Genomic DNA, 26,040 nt, shown 5'->3' with positions numbered 1-26,040 from the left:
TGACAGTGATATTTGCAAGTTTTACTAGCTTGACTTAACTGATTGATTATTGTATTCCACAGTAATTTATTTAAGACTTTCTAATCTTGGTTACCTTACTACTTCTAACAGCAATCAAAATAGTCTTCAAAACAGTGTTTTAGAGACTCCAGTCTTTTAAATTGTTATACAGACAACTCTAGCCATTAAAACAAAAAAAAACCCAAACAAGCAAACAAAAAAAACCAGACCCAATCCACCTGAATTCATTTCAGTGTTTATAGTTTTACAGTGGACTAGTGTGGATAACATTACCTTCAATGGAATTATTCAAAACACTAACATGAATGTATACTTACATACATACTTTAGTGAGTGTGCATGTCTGTAGGGTTCTTCATCCTAACAATTGGATAATCCAGAATCACTTGTCTGAGCTGTGCTTTCTTTGTCATAAAAGTAGTTCAAAATAGATTAGAAACTGTTTATCAGAATATAGTTTAAAACATCCATTAACCTACTCTGAATGTATTAAAGTATCTTTGATATTATTCAAATAATTTTACAATTAAAAAATCATTACGCAAATATTTTACTTCATATTTAAAGTATATGTAACTGTTAATTAATTTTCACCAAATTGTTTACCTTTACAGTAGCAGCATACAAAACACCAATTATTAGACCAAATCCTTACATGAGCTTGGCAGGTATTATTTCCCTTCCACTAACAACATACTAAATGAATTTACTGTATTTTTCTCTCTGCGCAGCGTTTTATTCTGTGAACAGAAAATTAACATTTTATCTTGTGCAGTAAAGTTGATTAATACAAGCAAGTGAACAAGTCATTTGGATTTATTTTTCTCTTATCAAAACAGTGACCATATTTAAATTGAACATACTGTAAAGTTCACTTTCTCTTACTACTCTCTAGTTAACTGACAGAAATATCGCAGCAGTCTTCCCTTCTCAGGGATGACCCTTACCCTGTGAATACTTTCATGGAAAGCAATAGGACTACTCAGAGAGAAACTGTTACTCAATATAAGGAAAAGTAAGAGCTTTGTGTATGTTTGGTTGGATCATGGATGACTGAGAGGCTATTATGGGGCTAGGTGAAGGCAAAGAGTGCAGCCTCCTCCTCCCTTTTCTGAATGCCCTGCAGGGAGAGCAGTAGGAAGGACGAGCTTTCTCCTGAGGGAAGAAGGAGAAGGGCACAAAGGCAGGGATCTGTCTGCCTCTTACTCTGTCCCAGCCACTGCACTCAGCCAACTGCATGGAGACCCATTCTGCATCTTCACAGGTTGTGGGAAATTGCTTCTCTGTCTCCACCATCACAGTTACGGCATTCTAGATGGCACACATTCTGGTGTGGTGGGTTCCCAGCCCAGTGTGAGGACAAGATTTAAAAAAGAAAATCACTGCATTTAACAGGGAGTTACTACATTATTACTAATGCCTTTGGGATTCAGTGTAACAACATTAATCATGTCTTTTGCTATTCATGTATCTGTACTGTGTAATTCCTCAGGAATGCCATTGTTTTTTTGGCATTAATTAATGTTGACTGTTTGTTACAAAGTATAACCATAGAAGTGCTGTAATTATTCTGCTTCAAAAATAGGCCCCAGAGAACATGAAAACTCTTTAAACATTCATTCTAGCATGTTTAAAAAACACCCTTTAAAATGAAAGCAATTTGATGCTTAGGGGCTCTATATAATCCTGTAGGATACGAAGGAAGCCTCATCCTGCTCCTTTTCTGCTGAGAAGGTCCTGCTGTTCAGTGAGAGTCCGTGAGCCTTTTCATCAAACTAGCTTGACTGATTCATTACACATTGCTTTCTGAAACTCATCCTCTTTGTTTACACTTTTTCTGTTTTTTTCTGGTTTTCTCTTACGTAAACACTGCTACAGGAAATGTTCAGGATGAGTATCCCAACACCTGCCGTCCAACATAGGGACATTCCATTCTGGTTGACAAAAAGAGAAAAATGAGTTACAAATAAATAGAAACTCTGTGAAAGATGCAGGTTGTGCAGGTGCGTGAGATGCTTCATAGAGGAGTAGGAGAAATGTTAGGAGATTCCAAAGGACTGTTGTGTTTTACCAACTGTTAGTACAGAAATTGAACAGGAAGAGGAAAATAGACAGGTAAAAAAAAAAAAGCCATAAAAAGCCTGTGTGTTAGTACAAATGTAGGGTCTGTTGTAATTGACAAGGATCTTATACTGTGTTGCTTTTATTTGGTGATACAACTGAGTATATTTGTGGGCTTCCACAGACTTACTTTCTCTGGTATTAGGAACTCCTGTCACCGTGACCAAGGGGAATCTCATTAAAAGTTCTTCTTTCTTTATCTACTAGTCAACAGAGGAAAAATATGAGCTTCCCATAATGAGTAGCCATTCATATGTGTATGTTACCTCTGGGTGCATGTGTTCTCTCAAGACATACTATTCTTGGTGTTTTCCTTCAGGTTGCATTGTGCTGTGTCCCCCTTTGCAAAGACAAAATCTAGCATCTATACCTTTACCATGGTGGTGGGTTAGCCTAGCCCAGCAGCCAAACTCCCGCTCAGCTACTCACTCACTTCCCTCACCTTAGCAGGATGGCTACAGAAAGTGAAAAAGAACAATAAACAAGAAAGCTTGTGGGCTGAAATAAGACTGGGAGATTGCTTACCAGTTACCATGATGGACAAAATAGACTCACTTTGGGGAAAATGAACTTAGTTTCATGCCAGTTAAGATAGATGTTTCATTGCTAATTGAGATAGTGGGGGGAAAAAAGACAACAATTCAAAAAACACCGTCTCCTGCCTTTTTCCAGGCTCCACAAGTCTCCTGACTCTCCCCACCCCAAGCAGCACAGGGACATGGGGTGTGAGGGTTTGTGGTCAGTCCGTAGCAGCTCCTCTCTGCCATTCCTTCCTCCTCACACTGTCTGCCTGCTCCAGCCTAGGTCCTCTCCACAGGCTGCAGTTCCCTCAGCAATATCCACTTGCTCCAATGCGGGCCCTCCACAGGCTGCAGTGTGAATATTTGCTCCACCATGGAATAGCTTGTCTTCCTCCTCTTACTGCTCCTCCTCTGCCTCTCACCTTGATGTTCCCTGTGCTGTTTCTCACTCCTTTTGTTCCCTCCTCCTCTTTCCCTCCAGCCTTTTCTGCCCTTTCTTAAACATGTCTTCAGGGAGGTGCCGCCATCTTAGCTGATGGGCCCAGCTGTGCCCTGCACTGGGTGGAGCTGGCTGGAACCTGCTCTGTCTGGCAGGGGACAGCCCCTGGTCACCCCTGACAGAGGCCCCTGCAGTCCTAGCTGCCAGCACCAGGACACCGACACCCAAAACAGCTCCATACTTCTTGTTTTCCCTGAGTAGGTACTTGAATTATTTGGTCCACAGACATGCCATCCTCTTTTGGATTAGGCAGGCGGAGTGTGACAGAGGATCTGGCTGGTCTTCAATCACAAGGAAGTTACTGCAGGCAATTGCCAGGTATTTTAGCTGGAAGTCAAGATGGTGGGTGACTCTTAAAGGATCAGAGTGGTACTTTGAAAACCAATGGCTTGGAAGGGATTTATGGATCAGAAGCTGGAGGAAGGTTAAGATAGGTCAGTGAAGCATAAAGGTCAAGAGGGGACAGGACAAGGAGGAGACAAAAGTCTGTAGGAAATCAAGGCTTTCTGCTCCTGCTGCCCCTGAGTCGGCAAAAGTGAGCCCTGAAGCCCGCCTTTGGCAGAGGCAGCAAGAGCAGCTGCTTAGCCGAACGCAAGCCTATCCCCATGCCCACTGATACTGGAGGCAGAATATGTGTATTACTGAAATTAATGATATAATATTGTATTGCTTGAAAAGTTCATCGTAATTTGTTCCTGACATTCAGTGCTGATAAATTCACCATATATGGTGGAACATGCGAAAGATGCAGTATTTCCATAACAAATTTTACTCCATTTTCATTATGAGGCTTTTACAAAATGAAGGCTACATATTTGCCTCTAAGGAAAGTGTATTTGTTCGTTACATCCCAAAATAGCTCAGTTTTCAACTAGTTACAGATAAATATTTTAGATTTGTGCATAGACAGCATTGAAAATGTAGCCTGAAAAGGGAAAACATTGTAAAGCCATTGTTATCTGAAAGTAATCACAGTAAAATAATATGAAATAATGTCTATATCTTCAACTCAGGCAACAACCATCATAGGTTTTGTGATATTAGAAGCAAGGCAGAAATCTCTGATCTGAAACAACAGGCACTGTTCTGTGTCTGTGTTTGTAAACATAGAATATCCAAAGAACACCTGATAGACGTCAGCAGAGGGTTGATCATGACTCATTAGAGCTTGTTCCTTGAATCTACTAAGGGATGAATCTTCTTGTATGTCGAGAAGAGCTGATAATTTTTCAATTAACTTCTGAAATATGATTTTAACTCTAATTCCAAAGTATGGTATGCCTAGCTACCACAGAAAATTTCACAGGGAAAAGCAGACATGGAACAAACTAATCCTTGAAGCACATGAAGACTCTCTTGCACTTATTTCTAGATCTTGGTAATTGAGATAATACTGGGTAATCGTCAGTAATAAAAATGGATGCATTTCCGTCAGATGAGTGGAATTACCCTGATTTAATTAGCTAGTGATCTGGCTTGTGTATGTTCATGGCCTTTATCCAATTTGCTAGCAAAGGTTAGTATCTTCTGATATTAGCTATGGTATCAAAGAAAACACACAGCCAAGGCTGGGTCTGATGTTTCTTGCAAGTGGCTGACAAAGAGTATGAAGTGATTTTCCAAATGTGAGGCCTAATGGTTTTTGACTAGGCTTATGTACAGCACCAAATTAATCATTCATTATGAATAAAAAAAGTAATTTAAAAGCTCTCTCTTTTGTTTGTTTTGATATTGGAAATTATTTATTCATCCTTTTTTTTTCGATAAATTAGTTGTGCAAACAAATAACAAATTCTGAGCTATGAAATTTGATATTTGGTCTTTAAAGTGCATAATAACAAGCCTATACCATGTGAATTTGGTTTCTGCTCTTTTTCTAACTGGCTGATAATTTAAAAACAGGATAATAATGATTCACAAATAGCAAATTATCTTTTCATATCAAAGTGCTCTTCTTTTCAAACATGAATATTTGGGCTGTTCTTCCTAAAAAAAAAATTGAACTGAAATCTCTTGATACGTGTAGCAGTAAGCAATAATGGATAGCAAAAAGCATAATCAACAATCCAAAATGAATACTAGAGAATAGCCTATATGGAGTAACTCTGAATTGCCTGGAAGAGGAAATATAGCACTTTTCCCCCAGTTTTTTTACTTCTTTCTAGTACCTTTTAAATTTACACTTTCGTGGTATACTTTTTTGCTGGACATCTCATTTGTTGTGTGTGAAGAGAACTTCAGTAAATAATCATTTTTTGAGTCCTATGGGGAGAGGTAAAGATATACTGCCTTCCATTTTCAAATATTTTCTTTTTTCATCTGTGCCTGGAAGAAGAATCTGAATTTAGAAACTAAAGATGTAGCTCGCAACTTGCAACTAGCAGAGGAGAATTGCATTTGCTGAGGTTGAGGAAGAAAGTTGAAACAAAAGCAGCATCAGTCATAGGAAAAAGATATTCTTGATATGTTTGGTAACCGCAGGAATGAGTTTACATACTTGACAAATGAGTTGGATGCAGAAATGTCACCAGAAAGGGACTCGCCAGGGTCTAATGACTAATCCTTAAGTTCTGTAAATTATTTTCTTATTTTCTCTGATGTTAAGGCTACCTGGAATTAAAAAAAAATAGGCTCAAATTTAGTGAAACCATTGAGTACATACTTAAGATAACCATGTGCTTGATGTGTTCTTCACATCTGCAAGACTGATCCAAAGACTGTTGCGATTTGACTTAAGTTATAATAGCACAGAGTAAGCACATGTGACGTATTAATTCTACTGGTGACTGAAACCTGCAGGGCTGTAGTCCTAGCTCTTCCACATACTTCTGAACTGCAAAGGGAAATTATATAAATATAAGATGATTCAATACACTTTGTATATTTGTTTTAAAGGAGCAAACCCTATTATATTAGTTACCAAAGTTGTCAGATCTCAATTTTTCCTGGGGAAGCAAAGGGAATAAAAGGCATCAGCTAACAGAGAATGGGATTCTCAGTTTGCTATCACCGTACTTCAAGGTGATAATAATTAAATGATGTCCCAGCATCCGTAGTTCCATTATATATATCTCCATGATCTGAGCCTTCAGATGAAAACTGATTACTTTTTGAGCAGCTCACTGTCATTACTGTTTGGCAGATAGAGTTATAGGGTATAGATGGAAATGGGCATGTTCTATCAGAGGTCAGATTAGAGCTTCCAGTCTTAATATCTATACATTTTCTAATCTTTTGTGTAGATGATCAGGGAACATTATATTAAAATAATAATTTTGTATTAAATTATATCACAATGTCTATAAAGTGTATATTAAAAATACATCCAGCTAAAGCAATATTATCAAGTTGAATGTTTTGAACTATTTTTAAACCCTTTTTCAGGTATCATTCCTTTTAATAGTGTGCCTTGAATATTTACTTGAAAAATGCCCAAGTCCATAGAGAAGAACAAAAGCAACCAACTTCAATTTATCCTTCTTCCCTTTTCTCATGTTTCATGCCATCCACCTCTTCAAGATAATTTTGGTCACTAATAACAGGATTGGCAGACACGCTGCTGCGTGGCTTATGGAAAGGACATATATCACGAGCAAACACAGAGCTGGCATTTCATGAACTCAAGTGCATAGAGAAAAAAAAAACTTTTTATTTATCCCTTTTATTTCTTACTTGTTGCAGCAGCTTCTTGTAATTGCCTCTTTTGCAAATGTAATTTTCAAGTTGACTGTGTCTTTCTGATTTGGAATTCAGGGGATTTCTAGTATTTAGGTTTGAGTCTGTTTTTTCATTCCTTTCACATTACTAAGATTAATATGAAAACATGAGTACCGATGAAATAGTTTCTTCAGCTGTGGAAATGTCATAGAAGATTGCATCACTATAACAAAACAAAAAGCTAAATGAGAACTGTTACTTATGATTATTACACTGATTTAGTGCTAACCTTTGATCTAAAGATAATTTCTGTCCTATTGAATTAATTCTATACAACAGCTTTTGCCAAGTAAACTTTTTCCCCTCTATAACATTAAATTCTGGCAAAATTGTCATTTAAACAGCTTTTCTGGTTGAAACAGATCCTTGTGCCTGTTTCACTTCACTGGGTCAGGACAAAGCGTAAACTTGTGAGATGCAAAGTGGTGTGTGATTTAAAATTAAGAGAAAAAAAGCTGCTGTGCATTTCGCTTAATTGGACAGCATTCTTTTGAAGTTGTCCTGGGATTTACAGACATGCTTTTGCTGTTTCTTTTAAGTATGTTGACCAGTCTTTATACTATCAATCAACTTCAAATAATTCAACTAGAAACAATACATCAACTTGATAAGCACACCTGTTCAAGTCAACTGGTTCTAGCAACATCCTGTCCATTTTATATAAATAGGTGTTTTTATCTCCTGTGCACATATTTAAGTCAATATTTATTAAATTAGTTTTACAGATTATGACAGGGAGTTTACTTGTTTGCCACCTTGTCTTCATAATTGAGTATTGATTTCTTCTTTATATTTAGGATATGATGCTTCAGCTGTTTCGGGGACTGGATTTTCTGCATTCACATCGTGTGGTGCATCGGGACCTGAAACCCCAAAATATCCTTGTAACTAGCAGCGGGCAGATAAAGTTAGCTGACTTCGGCCTTGCACGAATCTACAGTTTTCAGATGGCTCTTACCTCAGTGGTAAGTTTCTGGAGGCTTTTATTTTTCTTTTAATGCAGCAGTGTGCTTTACTCTCAATGTTCCTGGGGTTTTATCTCATATTATTACACTGCTTCTAAAACTATCTCTGCAATTGAAGTTACTTGTGTCTCCAAAAACAATTGGTTTCCACCCAGGATTGAAGTTGTTGCGGTTACTTTGTAAAAGTAATCAATTACTGATTACTGGTTCTAAATTAAATTATGACTCATTACTGAAGGATAGGTATGTGCTAGCTTTCTGAAACTCTGTCTACCTCCTGTTATGATACTGACTTCTTTTGCACGTGAAGCCAGACAGGTAGGGTGAAAGTTTCTGAAGTTCCTGTTTTAAGATAAATCTCTTGCTAGTCCCTAGGTATCTTGCCTGAAAAAATATACAGATACTTGCAAAAATGCCACCCTGCCATGTTTCTGATTTTCAGTCTCTGTGAATATGGGTTTGATGCTTGCTCCCATGTGTTGTTGAATGATTCCAAATAGGGCTATGCAGCTGGAGTGGACCTGGCAGCCAAAATCACAGCTATTTCCCAAGCCAGTTGTTAGGAAACACCTTCAGTATCTCTAGGCCCTCTGCCACTGTAGCCCCTCTCCCAGGAACTCTCCTGGTTGTCCTTGGCTCAGGCACTAGCTCACTCCCAGAAAGTGTGGCCCTCTCCTGCAGTAATGCTGATATGGAAGCCCTGCCAGCACCTCACTTTTCTACCCCATTTCCACACTTGCTGGCCGTGCCCCCAGATTCAAATGCTATTGGGACAGCATCTCTGAAGTGCACTGAAGAGTAACTGTGCTGCATGCGTGTTGGGTGTCATTTTGTTTTGTTGCCAACTCATTATTTTTTTTGTTTCCATTTTCTGTTGAGTATCACAACTGCCATGGCAGTGTCACTTATGCTAAAGACAGGAAAGGGAGAATTGCTGAGAAGAGAAACTGAAAGGAGTCCACTTCACATTTTACATTGTATTGCAGAAATTAGCCTAGCTTACATTGATAATCCATTGTTATTATTAGTTACTGTAAGAGTCTTGCCGTCATTGTGTGATGTAACTATGACATCCTGCGTTCTGGCTTCGGTGTGAATGAAGGCAGGAAACAACAGAAAATTGTATCACCTCGCTAAACATAGGAAACGATCCTCATCACATAAAGCATATGTAAACTTGTGTTTTGGGGCTAATTTTTTTCATTACCTGTAGGATGAGCCTAATCCAAAGCTGAAAGAATCTCTCTGCTGAGGTCAGTGAGGATTGATCATGTTGTAATTCAAATCAGACCTTTGAAGAAAAGGAGAGAAATGTTGTTCCTAAATTGCTAGAATTTTTCATGTCCCGGTAATCAGCCACTAACAGCTTCAATAAGTATTTCTATTGATCCATAAAATTCTTTAAGCTAAAATTGCAGGCTTCCAACAGGGCGTTTTTGAAGAGTTCTGCATAAAACGAGGGAAAAGTATATACAGAAATGAGCGGGAGTTTATCCATGATCACATAGTCTGTATAGGAAGGAAGGTCAAAAGATTATAAGAAACAAGGTGCATCTACTGAGGCAAAAATGTACCAAGACCTGCTTGTAAGAGAACATCGCTAGAATTGCTATGCGAAAGATGTATGTATGCTCAAGTATCTAATACTGGCATGATATAAATCGTGTTTCAAAATCCATTAGCTAGTACCCTTAGCGCTGCTGTGAACAAGAGTTGTTCAGATTAAGAGATTGTCCACGTGCAAGTTTGTACCATGTTCACACTGGCATTCAATTGTCATTGCAGCTATGCTAAAGAGTATTAAAATAACTGAATTATTCAGTCATCAATGACAAAATATATGGACATAGGCATACATAATGGCTTTCACACCTAGAACTTACTGTATCATTATTTTCTTATGTAAAAAAAAAACCAGCTATGAGCTGTTAACTTTTTTAAGTTAAAAATTTCTTGGTTTTAAAACACTTAATGTTTAACACTTTCAAAATCAACTTTTGTCTGGGTACGTAGAAACCTGTAGAGGAGTGTTGCTTACAATGTGATTATGTGGTATGGTTTTAAATGTCAGTCTTCATTGCTCCTATAGACCGAGTGCCGGTTAGAAACTTCTACTAAATGTGTATTAGCTGACACAAGCCATCTGAATGTAACTTTTCTGAATGCAACTTTTATCTTTGGCTAGCTGCTTTGATGTGCAAATATTTTTTCTTTCCTCCATTAAAACTCAGTACAGGAAACAAAACTTAAAAAAAAAAGCCAACCTTGTTTTTTAAACGTACAGATATTCTTGACTGTTCTCAAAATAGTCTAAATTGCAGTTCTTTGTCAGGCAGTGAGTAAACTTTCTTTGACTTCAGCAAGACCAGCTTTGTTTTGAAGTGTTTGCAGAAAAAGAATGTTGCATTATAAAAGACAGTGTATGTTTACACATATATAAATTAATAAAAGCCCTAGCTTGCAAGGATTTAGTGCAGACAGCCCAGTGATAAAAGGCGCACTGCATGCGCTATCATTGTGATCAATACAAGGGCTCTGCAGCGTTTCCTTCAGAAGAGAAGCTTACTGCAAGATAAACTACAAGAATCATCTTTTGAAGTATCAGATCATTCCCAAGATGCATCCTCATTCATTGCTCACAAAGAAACTCTTCAGATGGGACAAAAAGAGCTTGCCATGAAAGTGATCTAGTAAAAACTGATCCAGCCCTCATACTCTGGGTGCTGCAAATGGTAACTTCAAAGCCGTCTCTCTCTGATAGCTGTTATTTCCACAATGCTAAAGAATTCTTCTGGCAGATCAGTCATCCAGGCATATTGCTGTCATTTAAAGAAACCTCTTGATATTTCCGTCAGTGAATGAATAAAAGATTCAAACTAATGTTACACAGGCTTGGGGGGGGGCAGGGTGGAGATCACTGCTCCCAGCTGTGGTCAGACTGAGAACGGATACAGCTCTGAAATAACAGCACTAGAAAGAACGAGGTCGGGCGGGGGTGTCTCAGATGGTGGGTAATAAGGCATGCTTTTGGTTTCGTACAAAGTTCGACTCTTTTTCAAGTGTTGGTCTTGGCCCTTGGGGAAATTTTGAATAGGCTTTGTGATAACAGAGAAGCTCCGTAGGATAGAGAAGGTGGATTGATGTGACTGTGTAATTTTAGAGTTTGATAGCAAGAGCTAATGAACTGTCACTTTTTTTCCTGGTGCAGAAAGGTGGGCACTCAGTTCTAACCTTCTCCGAGCAAAGGGGCAAGTGGCTGTCTGGAAAATCTGAAGTTATATTATGAAAAAGAAATAAGCCATTTATCTATTTTTGTTGACTTCTGACTGCCTTAAGGAAAGGAAATGAAGCTGAATCATGGCACATGAGAATGCTGAGATAAACGCACGCAGTTGTGATCACAGCATCTAGGTGGAGCTGAGACTGTCCAGCTTTTAAAATCTGACCTGCATCAGGATCTGAGTGAAACTGGCAAAATGTTACTGTTTGTAACATAGTCATAATACTTTCTTTGAAAACATGTGTGCTTTACCTTAGATGGCGCCCCTACTGATTGTGTTTTTTCCCATGAAGTGTAAACAAAATTGTCTCGTGTCTTCCTTTAAAAAAAAAACCAAACAATGCTTGTTTTCAGATTTACTGAACATCAGAAGGGAAAACACATCACTTTCTCTGCTGATGCTCCAAGTTTTTGAATACTAGACTTGGCTGAGTTGATGATTAAAAAGAGAATACACAAAATCCTGCAGTTACTGTCAGGGAATAATTTTAGATTAGGCTAGCATTTTATTTGAGTGTTTCTTCAGGATAAAAACTTTCCATCCATTTCTGGCAGTCACTTCAGCACAAATGGTTTACATGTCACATCATGCAGGAACTTGGATTTCATTTTGTTGGTATAGTAGCAAGGGAGCATAAAATAATTTTCACTAACTGGGCTTCCTTTGTAAAAATAAATATATCAATTGGTTACAGCAATAAAAACAACAACAACAAAAGACAGAAAAACCCTCTTCCAAAGAGGAACAAGTGCTTTCCTGTTTTCTGCCCACTGTGGCATTGTAATTTTCTAATAAATGCCACCTGTCAGTAAATAATGTGAATGTAAACTCTCATCTGAGCTAATGTGATAGAGAGTACAGTCAAAGAACTTTCTTTAGCTTTGCCTTGTTTGTTTTGGGGTTTTTTTCCCTTTTTTTTTTTTTATGGACACCTCTTCCTGATACTATGCTTCCCGAAATCCACATATTTATTTATATGTAATACACCCTGCAGAGTCCATTCCTATGTTGGGTATGTTCCAGCAGACCTGGAATCTGTCACGGTACAGTTTTAACCTGGGATGCTTTGGGTAACCCTAAATAGGCCTGATTCAGCAATCTATTTAAAGCTGATAGTTAACATCAAACATAGGAGCAGACCTATGGAAATTAATCAAGCACCTGCCTGTGGTGAATCGAAGTCAAAATCTGGGCTGTGTTAAGGAGTGCCCTAATGGAATCAGTACAGTGACACTAGATGTTCTCTCATACATCATTTGAGAGGAGCGTCGATCTTCCTCCCTCTGACAGGTGGAAGTGACATTGTTTTGATGTGTACTGAGCCCTCACTGTTGCAAGAAAGCACATCACCTTAGATCTGAGCTTCAATCTCCAGTTCTTTCCTCGTGGTGCATTTCTGCGGTCCACCCAAATGTCCCTGAAAAGGAAAATGAGTCACAGACAGAAATCCAGAGGATCCAAATATGTGTTGTTGAGCTTGTCAGTGCTGCTGCTGAAAGGTTGTGGCTATTTAGGAATGCAGCATGATTAAATCGGTTGGCTTATTTAAGGAAAATCTGTCTTCCCTACTAACACAGAGTTCTGCATAAAGTCCATGTATCTGACTTTGTGAAGAAACGAGTGAATTTCTCTGATATTTTAACATCTGCATAGCTGAAATAATCGTTATTGCATCCTCCCAAACACCCTATAGGAATGTTATTTCCATCCCATAAAATGAGTAATTTGTCTCTGGGGACATCTTAAAAAACGTTATCAGCACATTGACAGTAAAGTCTGCAGCTGACTAAAACCATTTCATTATATATTTACGTTGACTTCACTCAGATCAGATGCTCACTAAGAGGGCTCAGATTTATATGAAAATAACAATGAAAAAACAGATTGCTCAGTGTCACAATTTTGTCAAAGGGCAATGCAGAAATGCGTGTGGATGAAGTTAGGAAATTAGAATAGAAGTTTCTTTTATTCGTCTGTATTATGATCACGTAAGATCATTTTCAAAACTATTATTTTTTGTTGCACATCATAAGAAACTTTAAAGTTTTAAGTACTTATCTGGAAGAACAGTACTAGCTGCTTTCATAGAGAGACAGAGGACTTAGGAAAGGTTGTTATTTCTAGAGACACATCCTAGAGGTAATGTTCTAAAGGTGCCATTTCACAGTCAGCATAAGTAGATGTAACATTACTGCTGCTGTTGGAAGGATGGTCCTGCTCTGGACCACACACTCCCATCACTTCCCTTGCACTGGCATTAGTGATCGCACCCTCACAGTCTGACTGAAAATGAGCCCCATAAAAAGTAGTTATTTGTTTTCAGGTGTATTTGCAGATGCAAATCACTGCAGAGCCACGTGAGGGAGAGCAATGACACACTAGGGAGGGTGAGCAGAAGGGGTCATCCACTCTGTAGGCACTACAGTCTTAGATTTGTTGGGGTCAGTTATGAAACCACATGTAAAGTCTCCAGTTGAGGACTCGAATAACTAAACTAATTCAAAGGCGGAACTGTTTATCAAAACCTCACAACTCATACTGACCTATGTTGTTTTGAAGATGTTATATGAACCAGTTAGTTACTGGTTCATTTAAGGCTCTTACTATATCTGACTTTAACAAAACTTCTAAAGGGTATCCATATGGAGGTTTGAAGTATTTTTTACCCCCTCAGTGACAAGGCCTGAGTTCAGGGCTCTGTGCTGTTCCTCCTCAGCTGATGCCACAATTCACCCTCGAGACCTGTCAGGAATGCAGGGAATGCAACCCTCTGCTCTGATTCAGGCCCAGGTTTATCATGAACCATAAAAAGCCTATCTTTTAATCTTTCAAAGAAAGTAAATTATTTCACAGTAAACAAGCAAATTGGCTCCACATGAGAATATTTTCTGTGCCAGAAAACTCCTTTTCAGAGCATATATCATATGATGACAGTTTGTCCACACTGAGCTGAGCATGTTTTGCAGCCCTGCAACTGCACCAGTGCAACTTTGCAGAATAAATTTACCCTGTGCTGGTGAAAAAAAAAGGGCAAAAAAGATACAACTCCAAGCACAGCTGGTATCATAGAATCATGGAATGGTTTGGGTTGGGAGGGACCTTTAAAGGCCATCTAGTCCAACCCCCCTACAAGAAGCAGGAATATCTTCAACTAGATCAGGTTGCTCAGAGCCTCATCCAACCTGGCCTCGAACATGTGCAGGGATGGGGCATCTACCACCTCTCTGAGCAACCTGTTCCATTGTTCCACCGTCCTCATCGTAAAAATATCAGAACAAAGGAGGTTTCTGCTGGGCTGGACCAAGGGTTGACTGTGCACACTATCAAAGGATAATGACCAACAGAGGATGCTTAGGAAGGAGAGTAAGAACCAGCTTCCAGCAATCAGAAATTTAGCAATTTCCGGTGCTGGAGATTGTATCTGGATCATTGTCTATAATAATTACTGAAGTACACATCCTCCATAAATTAATCTACTTACTTTTTGAACCATTTATACTTTGGGCTGCAGTTAACTTCTGCATTGCAAGAAAAGCTCTTTGTTTTGTTTTAAATCTGACACCTGATATTTACTCAGGTTCCTCTTAATTCTGCTTTTGTGAGGCATTCCCTTTTCACCTCTGGGTGAAATTTGGCATTATTTTGCAACACTACAGTTCCATTGGTGCAAGAAAAATGTACTCAGTGCAAACAGGCCTTCACATGTTGATGTGAAGATAAAATGAAATGTTCTTTTTTTCTTTATTTTCCTTCTCTTTCACTTAAGAAGATACAGTAGATATTATTAGTAATGGTACAGTACTGGCTTACAGTTTTCATACAAATATCTGGTGAACAGACTTTACGATGTAGAAGAACTGAATTTATAAGGAACAGGCTGTGCTTAATCTGCTAAAAAAAATGAAGGGGGGAGGTTGTAAAAGGAGGAAAGAAAGGAAGAAAATTACTACTGTGTATTTTCTCTATACTATAAAAGAGCATCCTGCTATTGTGTGACCATACTTCTATCTTCTGTTTTCAGATTTAAAAATATGTGGTGCATTTCCCCCACCCAGTGATTTCCATCTTCTTTGTACTATTTTTCTGTTGATTTAAGCAGCTCTGTTTTTACGTCTACTCCCAGAGATAATTGAGTGGGTTGGATTGTAAAAACAATTTGATTGTTTGACAAGGTCTCTCCCTGTGTATTTACAAAACTGTTCCCACATAATTTCAAACCATTCTGAAACACTAAAATACAGCCTCAGGTTGTGCTCTTATCAGAGCACACAGGGTAAGCAGGCATGGGCCTGTTTGGTACTTGAATATCAGGCAGCAAAAGGAAGAGGAGCAGAGAAAATAGCTTACTCTCCTTGGAGCTCATGCTGTTCCGGAGTAAAGGCAGGCATCTGTACACTGCTGACAGAAATGCTCTTAGGGCTTAAAATACAATAAAATTGAGTTGCTGACATGTTTTTGCAGTGGCAGGGAAGTATCTAAATTTTCTCTGTGCACTGGCCAAAGGCCTGCTGCAGAAGGTAGTTGTAACTGAAAATTCCCTTGTACAGGTAGACTCAAGGAGATTTCTTTTAGCCTAACAATATGTAGTACTTGTTCAGCATTACTGGCATGGAATTTTGGAGCTCAAAAGCAGAGAAAACGTGAAATCATTCAGTCCTTTTCTGAATCAGGCAGGATTGTTCTCTGTTACGTAATTTCCAATGTTTTGCCCATGTTAACTTTAAATGTGCCAAGAAATAGGGATTCCATCGCTTCCCATGGGAGCCTGTTCCAAAACCTCTATATAATCACTCTCAGAAAGTTTCCTTGATGTCCAGCCTTCAATTTCCCATTCTTAATTTAACTCCATTGTATTCTTTGTTATTATATGCTGAATGGTAGCAGATGGCCAAGGCCTTGTAGCTGGCTTCCTGCATTAGAGAAATCAGTTACATATTGCTATATAAACTTGTCTCTGCAAAACATGAAAAGATAATTCATTTGATAAACAGTGGAAGTATAATAGTCCTAGATTATCCAGGGTTCAGTAAATTACAGAGCACCAATTAATTAAACTAGATTTCTCTAGAATTCCCGTCTTCTAGAATTAAGTGGATAAATCCAGAGGAAAATATGTTATGCTAAAAGAATTATTATCTACAAGGTGAACTCCTCAGTTTTGAGGATCTTACAGATAGCTTGGTAGCAAGCTGCAAAGATCACAAACAAGCTATGAGTCACTGTTTAGATGCATGAAAAGAGCAAATGGAAGTTTAGACTGTTAATGTGTAAAATGTTTTATTAGAAATAAGAAAATAATGACGCAACTATACAAATTAGTTGATTAGACCTCATATAGAGTAATGTGAGCTGTTTACTTTCTCTGTGGTTGAGAGATTATTTTGGACAGGAAAAAGCACAGGGAAGAAGAAATTTCTGTCTAACAGTCAGGGAAGGAGGGACACTTTTCTGTGAGACAAGAAGAACATGACCTAATTTAATAAAATTAATCATGAGAGTAGATACAATTGATATTTAAAAACATCAAGAAGGAGCTAGAGAGGGAAGACATGAATGAAAACAACAATGGTGGCATGATAACTAGTTAGTTTAAACGGGGCTTAATAACTTTAGACAGGAAGTTAGAAAACAAGTAGTGAGATTCTGAAGCAGCCTACAGTAGGACCAGTGCAGGCAAGAAATATAACTGATTTTGAGAGAAAGCTTGATGAATGTCTGCAATGCAATTGTCATATCTTGATGACTGAGGCAGTCCATTCCATTTCCATATCTCTGTATTTGCCCCTAGAAGATTTCATATGTGTTATGTAGTCAGCTTTGTCAAAGAGATGCACTTCAGGAGCTCCACTTTGAATGGAAACAGCTTTCAGCAGGTCAGGTGGATTGTCATAAATGTCAGAGCAAAATCATTTTCCAGAGAAAGAAATAGTGAGCTGCTGAGCTTTATTAAGATGAGATGAAGCAAATAGTGGAGATGATCTCATCAACCAAAGGAGGCTACAGTTAAAATAAAGGCTAGCATGAGAGTACAAAGAATTAAAATGAGATATAAACCAGAGAGATACTTCACTAAAGAAGCAAAAAGACAACCTGAAAGTTTCCCAGATAGGGATGAAAGATGATCTGAAGGCAAAAATGAAATCTTTGTTGGGACAGCAAGTTGAAAAAGTCCAGATGGAGGGAGAAGTCTGGTTGCAACGTTCCCCATCTGGAAATGAGATGAATCTGCCAAGTGACATTAGAGAACGACAACCAACCTGACTACTGAAAACCTGATCAGAAGCCTTTCCATGAAACAGGTGATGCCAGAAAAGCTTGGATAAACTTGGAACAGGCTAACAGAAATAACCTGCAACACAGACTTGAGCTGAAAAATCAGCATGTGAAAGTAAGCAGAAACATAGGCTACTGTAGAAGTTAAGTGAACTCCTAGATGTAAAAATGAACCTGTCAGGAAACTCTCTGTTTATAATTTTTTTACTTAGTGTGCATCCTGCAAGCTTACATTTTCCTAGCTCGAATAGTAGAAATGCCTACCGAAAATCCCAGGGAAGGTGACTTCAGCATTGTACCCTATATGAATGGTGAGGAATAGAAGCAGGAAGGAGCACTTCTGGTAGCCTTTCTAGGTAGCCCAGCTCTGATGGTGCTTCAGAATTTATACTCAGCCTCAACTGTTCAGGTTTGCTATGAGGCCGTGATATATATTTCAAGGACGGCCATCAATTTGGGTGGGCTTGGATACTACTAAAGACTAGAGAGAGGATGAAGAGAGGAACACCCGAGGACACTTGCATTCTTACAACATGCGGATACCACAGAGCCTGACAAGACACATTAGCAGTAGTTGGGTTTTGCAGTCAAGGTAAAACAAAGAAGCCAAAGGCACTCTGGGGATCTGTAAGATTTGACATGGAAATTGAATACTTTCTTATTGAAAGGAATCAGAAGATGATACAGCTACCACAGAATCTGCTTGTCTAAACTCTAGGACAACAGTTCTATTTTTAAAAGACAATGGAAAAGGAGATTCTAGTCTGATAAACTGCATTTGTAGGTAAGTGGAAAAATACTATATTTGGTTTATAAAACAAGAAAAATTGACATCAGTGCCAAGATTAAGAAATAATTCAGTTAAGTATAAGTATCATGAAAGATGACTGCAGAATGCTTTTCAAAAATACAATACCAACCAGGACATATTAGTATATGCCAAAAACTCCCAATATAGTTCAGGAAATTCCTCCAGACTGAAAGTCAGACCTTGGACGTACAAGCAGTGGCTTGAGTTTTTGTTTAGGACAGACAGATGAGTAGCAGTAGTGAAAACTGGTCTATTAAAATGTATAACTGGCTATATGAAATGTGCAGAAAGGTCATAAATTTGCTACTGGATGAGACATGCTAAAAAACTTAAGAAAACTTCTAATTGCTCTGAAATGCACACAGAAGTTGTCCATTGCAAAACTGGGAAAATTGAATTTGAAAATTATGTCTGTAGAATTCAAGTGCAAATCAGAACAGCTGAAGTAGCAGATAAACTAATAATTGATTTGGATTTTGCTGCCTCTGTAATGAATCCAAGGCAAAGTTGTTCTACAGATACAGTCTATGAAAATACCCTTTAAACTTCAACATGGAGGAACTGATTTGTGGGCAATTGATTTGCAGTCAGCAAGCTGTTCTGCTCTCCAGGGCAACTATCATAATGACACAGGCATCTTGTAGTAGCTTTCCAGTAAAGAAGAAAAAAAAAAAAAAAGGAATGACTGCATACTATTTAAAGACTCAGTACATTTTTGCTTTTAAAGTTCAGATTGATTTGAAACAGGATCAGATTTTTTTATCATTTGCTGAGCCTGAGTGACAAAGAGCAGATGATAAAAAGAAAAAAAAAAAACAGCTAGTATTACAGAACATGAGCAATGAATCTAGTAAGCATGGATACAGAGGAAAACTGATGCAAAAAGAGGGAAGGCAACCACCTGCAAGTTCATGCTGATTGTGTTCTGAGGTCATGTCTAGATTTAAAAGAGGAATAACAAGAGTAGAGACTTCCTGGTTAGGAACGAGGGGATTTTTTTTTGATTTAACAAATATATAAGTTGTACTGTGTGGGCCCCATGCAAGATTGTAACCATGGAAATGTGCCATCTACACAGCTAGTTTGTTGTTGACCAGCAGGAAAGAAGAAATAAGTTTTGAAGAAGTATGTGGAGACAGAGATGTGCGTTCACCTAGTTCTTGGGCTTTACCCTTAGCTATGATGGAGAAGAAAATGGCAACAGCATATTTTGTATGGCTATTAACATCCAAAATTAATACCTTTGACTTAAAAGAATTATTGTTTATTTCGATGAGTAAATAGTACCCTTAATGCTGTAGTACTTATTTTTATCTTGACTGTTCACAGTAGATAATGTCAAGTGGGTCCAAAGGATGGGGGAAAGTACAATAACTATCCAAAAAACTTTGAAGGCAGTTTGGAGCAAAAGGTCTTGGGCTGGAAAAAGTTGAGTAGCTAGTGGAAAAGACCGTATTTCTATCTCCTATTCTGCACAGAATAAGTATAGTCCACTGAGTAAGTAGCCTAGTAGTAATCAAAGATCTCCTGATCCATATGATCAGTAAAGTGAAAAGTTAATTATCTTAACTTAAAGAAGACAGTCAACATAGGTCAGATGAATCAGACTCTAAAAGTATCTACTTCTTTCCACTGACTCTCAAGGGTGACAAGTTCAGATGTGAACATCTACATGATATTCAGATCTGAAGTCAGCTGAGATTAATCCAGCCCAAGTCAATCTGGATACCATCGCTGTTTGGGCTCTTGGTGAGTCATAAAGACCATCACTCTCAAGGATTCCATCAAGATGTGAGCAGAGCTGAGATGGATCCTGGTGAAATGAAGTCTAACTGAACCATAAAAGCAATGGTATGTTTTTGGATAAATCTGTAAAAGCAAGTAAGCACTTTTCTGGAATATATAGCTGAAATAGTAAGAACCAGTACCCAAAATACAGAGCATATGCAAGACCAGTTAGGAATCTAAGCTATGTGGGTGAGCAGGTTTGACTGAAATCTGAATGGAAGTGCAGAAGAGCTAGTGGTGTTTGAGAAGATACCTGTGAGCGTGAGAGAAGAAATGGGAAGCAGTGCACAAATACATACACACAGACAAGTCACACATAGACATCAACAGGAACATGTACAGCAAGAAGTTGGGAAAGCTGAAAGCTTCTAGGTGGAGTATTTGGAATAAATCCTAGAGGAAAACTGTATCCTCCTGTTTGATTTGTTCAGGGAAACAGGATTTTCTAGACTTTTTTTTTATTAAGCAAAACAAAGAAATACATTACTTCCATCATCACTTCATCTCTTCCTGCCCCTAGTCACCTAGCCTATAAAAAATTAATATATGAGTCCCCTCTTTTGATTAAATTTTCAGGCAGAAGATGCTATAAACTAATACAGCCTGAGGATGTTGTGTCTTTGACAAATATGGGCTATTTTTCTTCTGTGTATACAGAGCAGAAAGATTTTGGGTGTAAGAAAATGCAAGGTCTAAGTCTATGAGAATCTTACTACCCCTAAAAGTAGGGTATGAGCTTGAAAATGAAAGCTGTCAGGAGCTGCCAAGGTATAACGTCTTTGGGAGTTCCATAAATCAGTTGAGGCTTTCTGGAGTCGTGTGAACGTCTCATAATACCACTTGTGGCAATAGTTTTCAGAGAATAATGAAGTAATATTTTTTAGTCTACTTGGAATATCAATAACATTGAGATAGATGCAAACTGAATGCTAGTTTATACTAGCACCACTTCTACTGACTGGCTCCATGGAACAGCAAACTCACTATTTAGTTCACTGTGGCATAAAGCCTGGCACTTCTTAGGTGATGATGAACAAAAATTTTAGGTCTTTTACAGTGTTCACTACAAAGTATGGAAAACAAGTAGTTTTTTCACAAAATGTTAAGACCATTCAAGGAAACTGAGTTGTTGCTGGTTTTTTTTTATTGCTTTCTATTGAACAGCGTGACTGAGTTCTTCAAGTGCAAGAAAGGAGCATGGCATGGAATTCATGTTAGAGCACATAGAGTCATGTTCGAGATTTTGAAATTCCAGTGAAAAAACAGATAGGAGAACTTCGGAATATTTTTTTTTTATTTTGGGGGATACTTTTTCAGGTGTTCTGTTTGAATCAAAGTACAATCAAACACACTTTTCATGACTAATCTGTAGTTTTAACCAGCTTCAGTGTGAGTACTTGAGTAAATGTCTCTAATATTCACTAAGAGTAATATAAATTTCTCATGTTCATTAGAGGCAGTACTGTTTTGGCTACATTGCAAATATGTTATTGATCACTTCAAAGAATATGCTTCAGTCACTGGTACTGTAATTTCAGTGACAGTACATCTCATAAAAAGATTTAGCTGATGCTTTTTAACCCTCCTTTATTTGGATATGCATTTTCCACATGGTTCTTCCATGTTCTGCTTTGTACTGCATTTGCAAGGACAGAACCAATCAAGTCACTCTTAAAATGCAGAACATGACTGCTAGAAAATTTTAACATCTTGGTGTGCAGATTAGTATGCTGGGTTGATCTGTCTACCATTTTACATTAAGAAAAAATATATCTCAAAACATGCTCAGTATAACATCTAAACAGAGAGGATCAGAGATAGATATGTATCTTCTTAATGTAATGGTATTTTCCTTAGTTTTGTTTACATATTTATATTCTGGCTCCAGAAAATGAAAACCAGCTTGGAAACATAGCTTAAAAATTGGGAGTGCTTTACTGGTTTACAGTTTCTTATGGCTATTGCAGTAGATCATAATAGCCACATACTTCAGCTGGTATAAATCAGCATGCCTTCATCAAACTAAGCCAATTTATAAGGCAAATAAGAGGGTTTGTCTTTAAGTCAACAGTGACTATTTTGTATTTGGGTTACTTTTATTTTATATTTAAATGTTGTACTTAATTGTCTTTTTGTTTCTCTTTAGCTGTCTGACAGTATTGCTTTGAAATGAATGGGACTATTTAAGTTAATAAAGACACAGCTGGCACTATGTAGATTCAGTGCTACTAAGCTATGGATAGATTTAAGTGATTTGTGACACTAAAGACATCCTGCACCTTGTGTAATTTCAACACCAGGAGAATTAAATAAGGAGGGGCCTGCGCATGGTATCAGTTCTTGTGGGAAAATATGCTTCAGTGACTTACTGGCACTGGTTTTGGAATGTGGCATTTAAAAGTACCTTTTTACAGTGGGAAAGAATTTGGTCAAGAATAAACAGTATGACCTTGTTAAATGGACCAAAGTCTGTGCATAACCTAGTTCCAGAAAACTAGTTTTCACCAGCCTGTGGAAAAAAAAAAAAATCAGTTTATTAAAAAATACAACTAGATTTCTAGAGCAAAAACTATGTAGATGGAACAGAGTGAAAAAAAATTGTTATTCGGCTATGGACTTCTCTGGTTTATGGGAAGCTGGATATCAGCTTCAAACATGGTTCGAACCGTAATTTTAGCAGACATTAAAAGCAGACAGTATCTTACACTGTAGCCATATGAATTCAAGTCATATATGGGACAAATTAATAATTTTCAACAGAAATCAAAACCATTTGTATTACCATCAGTATCTGAAAATGTAAAAAATATGACTTTGTAGTAAAACTGAATTGATATTATAAGCTAAGTTTTAAACACGATGCTTGACATCTCCAGACGTAGTCACGTGAGTAGCAAGGATCTTTTGATACAAACATAGAAGAAAAAATATGGAGCAAGAAAATGACACCATTTTGGTTTTAGCTTCAAATTTTGCTGAAGGTGAACTGGCACTCTATTCTTGAATCTCCATGGTATGAAATTCTAGCTTCAATGCAGCCAATGGAAAAAAGTCCCTTTAACTTTATTGTGGCCAGGATCTCATTCCAGATTTTCATATTCTATTTGAAAAATACAGACACTTTCTCTGAACAAATATTCAAACTGCTTTGGAGGAATGGAGTATACAGAGAACAGCAATGACGTTCAGAAGTGGTATTGATATAAGTGCCTATCCAGTTCATGGGCTTTGGCCGCAGAATTCCCACAGGTACTTTGTAGAGTACAGCCTCTTTTTCTTTTTTTCCTTAGTGTTAACACAACAGTGTCAAAATAACATATTAAACTTCTCAAGGCCTTGCAGGTGATCCATTTTTTTTGATGCAAAATGAATGAAAAATGTTATGATGGTTCAAGAATATGAAGTAACATTGAAAGGTATTGTTGAATAATACTTTGAGTACATCATTTAAAAACTATAGTAGCTAGTTGAGATCCACCAACACAACAATCATTGCATAAAAATGAAAATTTATCCTTAACTGCAGTTATCAGCAAAACTACTGACATAGTAACATTTCCATGTTATAAAATTAAATTCCAGATAGGCAGTAATAGATGCAACTGTTTAAAAAGCAGCACTAGATAAAACAAGTGAATCAAAGAAAAAAAAATTGCATCAGGTGAATTCACATTAAAAATTAGAAAGCATGTAGATTAGGTCTTGTCAAGTTTGGATAAAGAATCTGTATTAAGGCAGAAACGAAGAAAGCCTCTCTCAATGTAAACACTGTGTTCAGATTTTTATAGTCAATGTAAATATCTTCTGAACTTAGCCTGAATTTCCTGAATTCTGTCTCCCTCTACTTTGTGTTTACAACATCAGCCATATATTTACCCTGCAGAGATTTCAGGAGGCCCTAAAGGGGGTGGAGTTCCCACCCTGCTGTGAGAAGGCTCTGTGCGTATTCTATGTATAGTCACATTTGACAAATTGACTGCTGCACTGCTCCAGCGTCGAACCATTCGGTTCTGAAAATGGGAGTAGTACACTGCTAATTCTGAATGTATGCACAGATTTATGCCCTTCTGTAGTCTTGGACATTACCACTAACTCCCAGAAAAGCAAGAACAAAAACCTCAGTTGTTCTTAGAATTTAAGGCGATGATACTTTTTCCTCTGAACTTTGATTATTTTTTTTACTTTATGTGTACCTGTTCTCATTTCCCTTCTATTCTGAATGATATTTGTCATCCAGATCTGCCTGATAGCTCCAGCACTCACCTTTTAAAATAAATTTTATTATCAAGAATGGATTCACCAGGAAGGGATTAAGGAGCTATTATTTACCCTTTCCTACATCATCAGTGTGCAGGATAGTGTGCAAACACCAGGTTGTCTGAGAGGGGAACTGCTATGCTTATGCAGAACTTACTTTTCTTGCAGTTGATACACTGCAAATGTAATCTGACCTCGCACTATTAGCAAGTAAAATACATAAATCTTTCAGAAACTCTTTGATTCATACCAAACTGAGGAAGCTACTAGATTGACTAGAAATAAAAATGTTTATCGTAAGTGGATGCTAATTCTTATTTATATTGAGTGTTTGATATCACTGTGTATATTGTGTTACTCTTCCTCCCGGGTACTCCACTAGTAAGTTTTTCTTATTATTTTTCACACCAAGGGATGAAAAAAAGATTTTTTTTAAATAAGATAACTATGAACATCTTCCCATATTATAGACATGTACAATCAAAAATGTGCAAAATACCTGAAGCTTTTAAAGTACTATTAAAAATTAAAGAGATTTTTTTCCCTCCATACCTTCAGTAACATCACAAGCAGTGATAGTAGGCTACAGTACACAGATAACTAGTATGAAAAAATGGAAGGCGTTTTATACTTTATCCTGAAGAACAGCTGAAGGTGAAGGGAACCATGTATTTTGTATTTAATATGTATTGAAATAGGCTGTCTGTATTTCCAAGAATTAATGTGTCTATATAAGCACCTTGTCCAAGTGAGAGGGTCTACAAAACTCTTCCTGCGTGCTTCTACCACAGTCTTCAGGAAAGCTCCCATTGCATGGCGTGTATATGCATACATATGGCGCTGGGACAGTATTTACACTCTAAAGGATTCGAGATCTGGTCAGTGGAACTGAGGATGATGGGCTCTAAAATGAGGAAACTCATAGGACTGTCCTGTCAGGTTAAGCTCATTCAGAGAAACTACAGGTTTATGTTCTGACATCAGGAAAGATCTTGCCGACAGTTAATCCTTTGCTGTCATGATTTCCTCAGCAGAAATTATTCCTTTTGAGACTCCTGCATCATGGAACAGAACATCATTGTGTTAAGAGCTGTAGAAATTTGAATCAAGATCTAGTTTTCTTTCATAGCCTTTTTTAGGACATTTTATCATATTATCTATTTATGCCCAAGCATTAAATTTTCCCACTGTCATAAATGCCTAGTTAATATATTAATTCTTCCTATTAGTCAACATAATTATTTTATTCAAGGATTTTAACAGTATCTCTTATTCTTCAGAGGAAAGAAGATTTCTTTATGTGAGCATATTACTCTCCTTTGATATTTGTAAGCATCCGTGTGTAGTTATGCATATTGCTTTTCATTCTCAGGGTTTTATCCTCTCAGAAATGTAATTTAAATTAATGTAAATTAAGTTACTGAGTTTTTACATTAGTATTCAAGTTTATTTGGTCAAGAAGTGCAAACGGGGAAGAAGTTTGGAATTTACCTCTGTTACATCTTTAATGACTTGTCGTAAGTGTACTGTAATAATTTTTTAAATTGTCATATTCTGACTAGAATACAGCCCATCCTACCTCTTTCTTTAAATTCTCCTTAGCACAGTTCCTAACATCTTTGTTTCCCAAAAATATTGTATATTTGATGGCACATTTGTAGCATTCTGTGTAGAGTAAATAGAGAGAGCAAGGAGAAAAGAGAGCAAAAAGAAAGTGAAAAAGCATAAAAAGACTGGGACAGTCATTGCATTGACAAGGAAATTGAGGCCATACTAAAAACAATGA

At 37.5% G+C, this 26,040-nt stretch overlaps 1 protein-coding gene across 1 annotated transcript in view; it reads left to right on the top strand.

The window, feature by feature from the left end:
* CDK6 (cyclin dependent kinase 6) overlaps positions 1 to 26,040 on the top strand; it is a 126,976-nt gene that overhangs the window by 49,204 nt on the left and 51,732 nt on the right. The window contains exon 4 of the mRNA XM_086741570.1: positions 7,677 to 7,844. Coding sequence (XP_086597696.1) covers positions 7,677 to 7,844 — 168 coding nt within the window. The remainder of the gene's footprint in view (positions 1 to 7,676; positions 7,845 to 26,040) is intronic.

The sequence above is a fragment of the Chlamydotis macqueenii genome, chromosome 2 (assembly GCF_036417535.1).
Source record: "Chlamydotis macqueenii isolate bChlMac1 chromosome 2, bChlMac1.mat, whole genome shotgun sequence".
NCBI classification, from domain to species: Eukaryota; Metazoa; Chordata; class Aves; order Otidiformes; family Otididae; genus Chlamydotis; species Chlamydotis macqueenii.
Note: the sequence above shows the minus strand (reverse complement) of the source record. Positions and strands in the feature narration are given on the sequence as shown.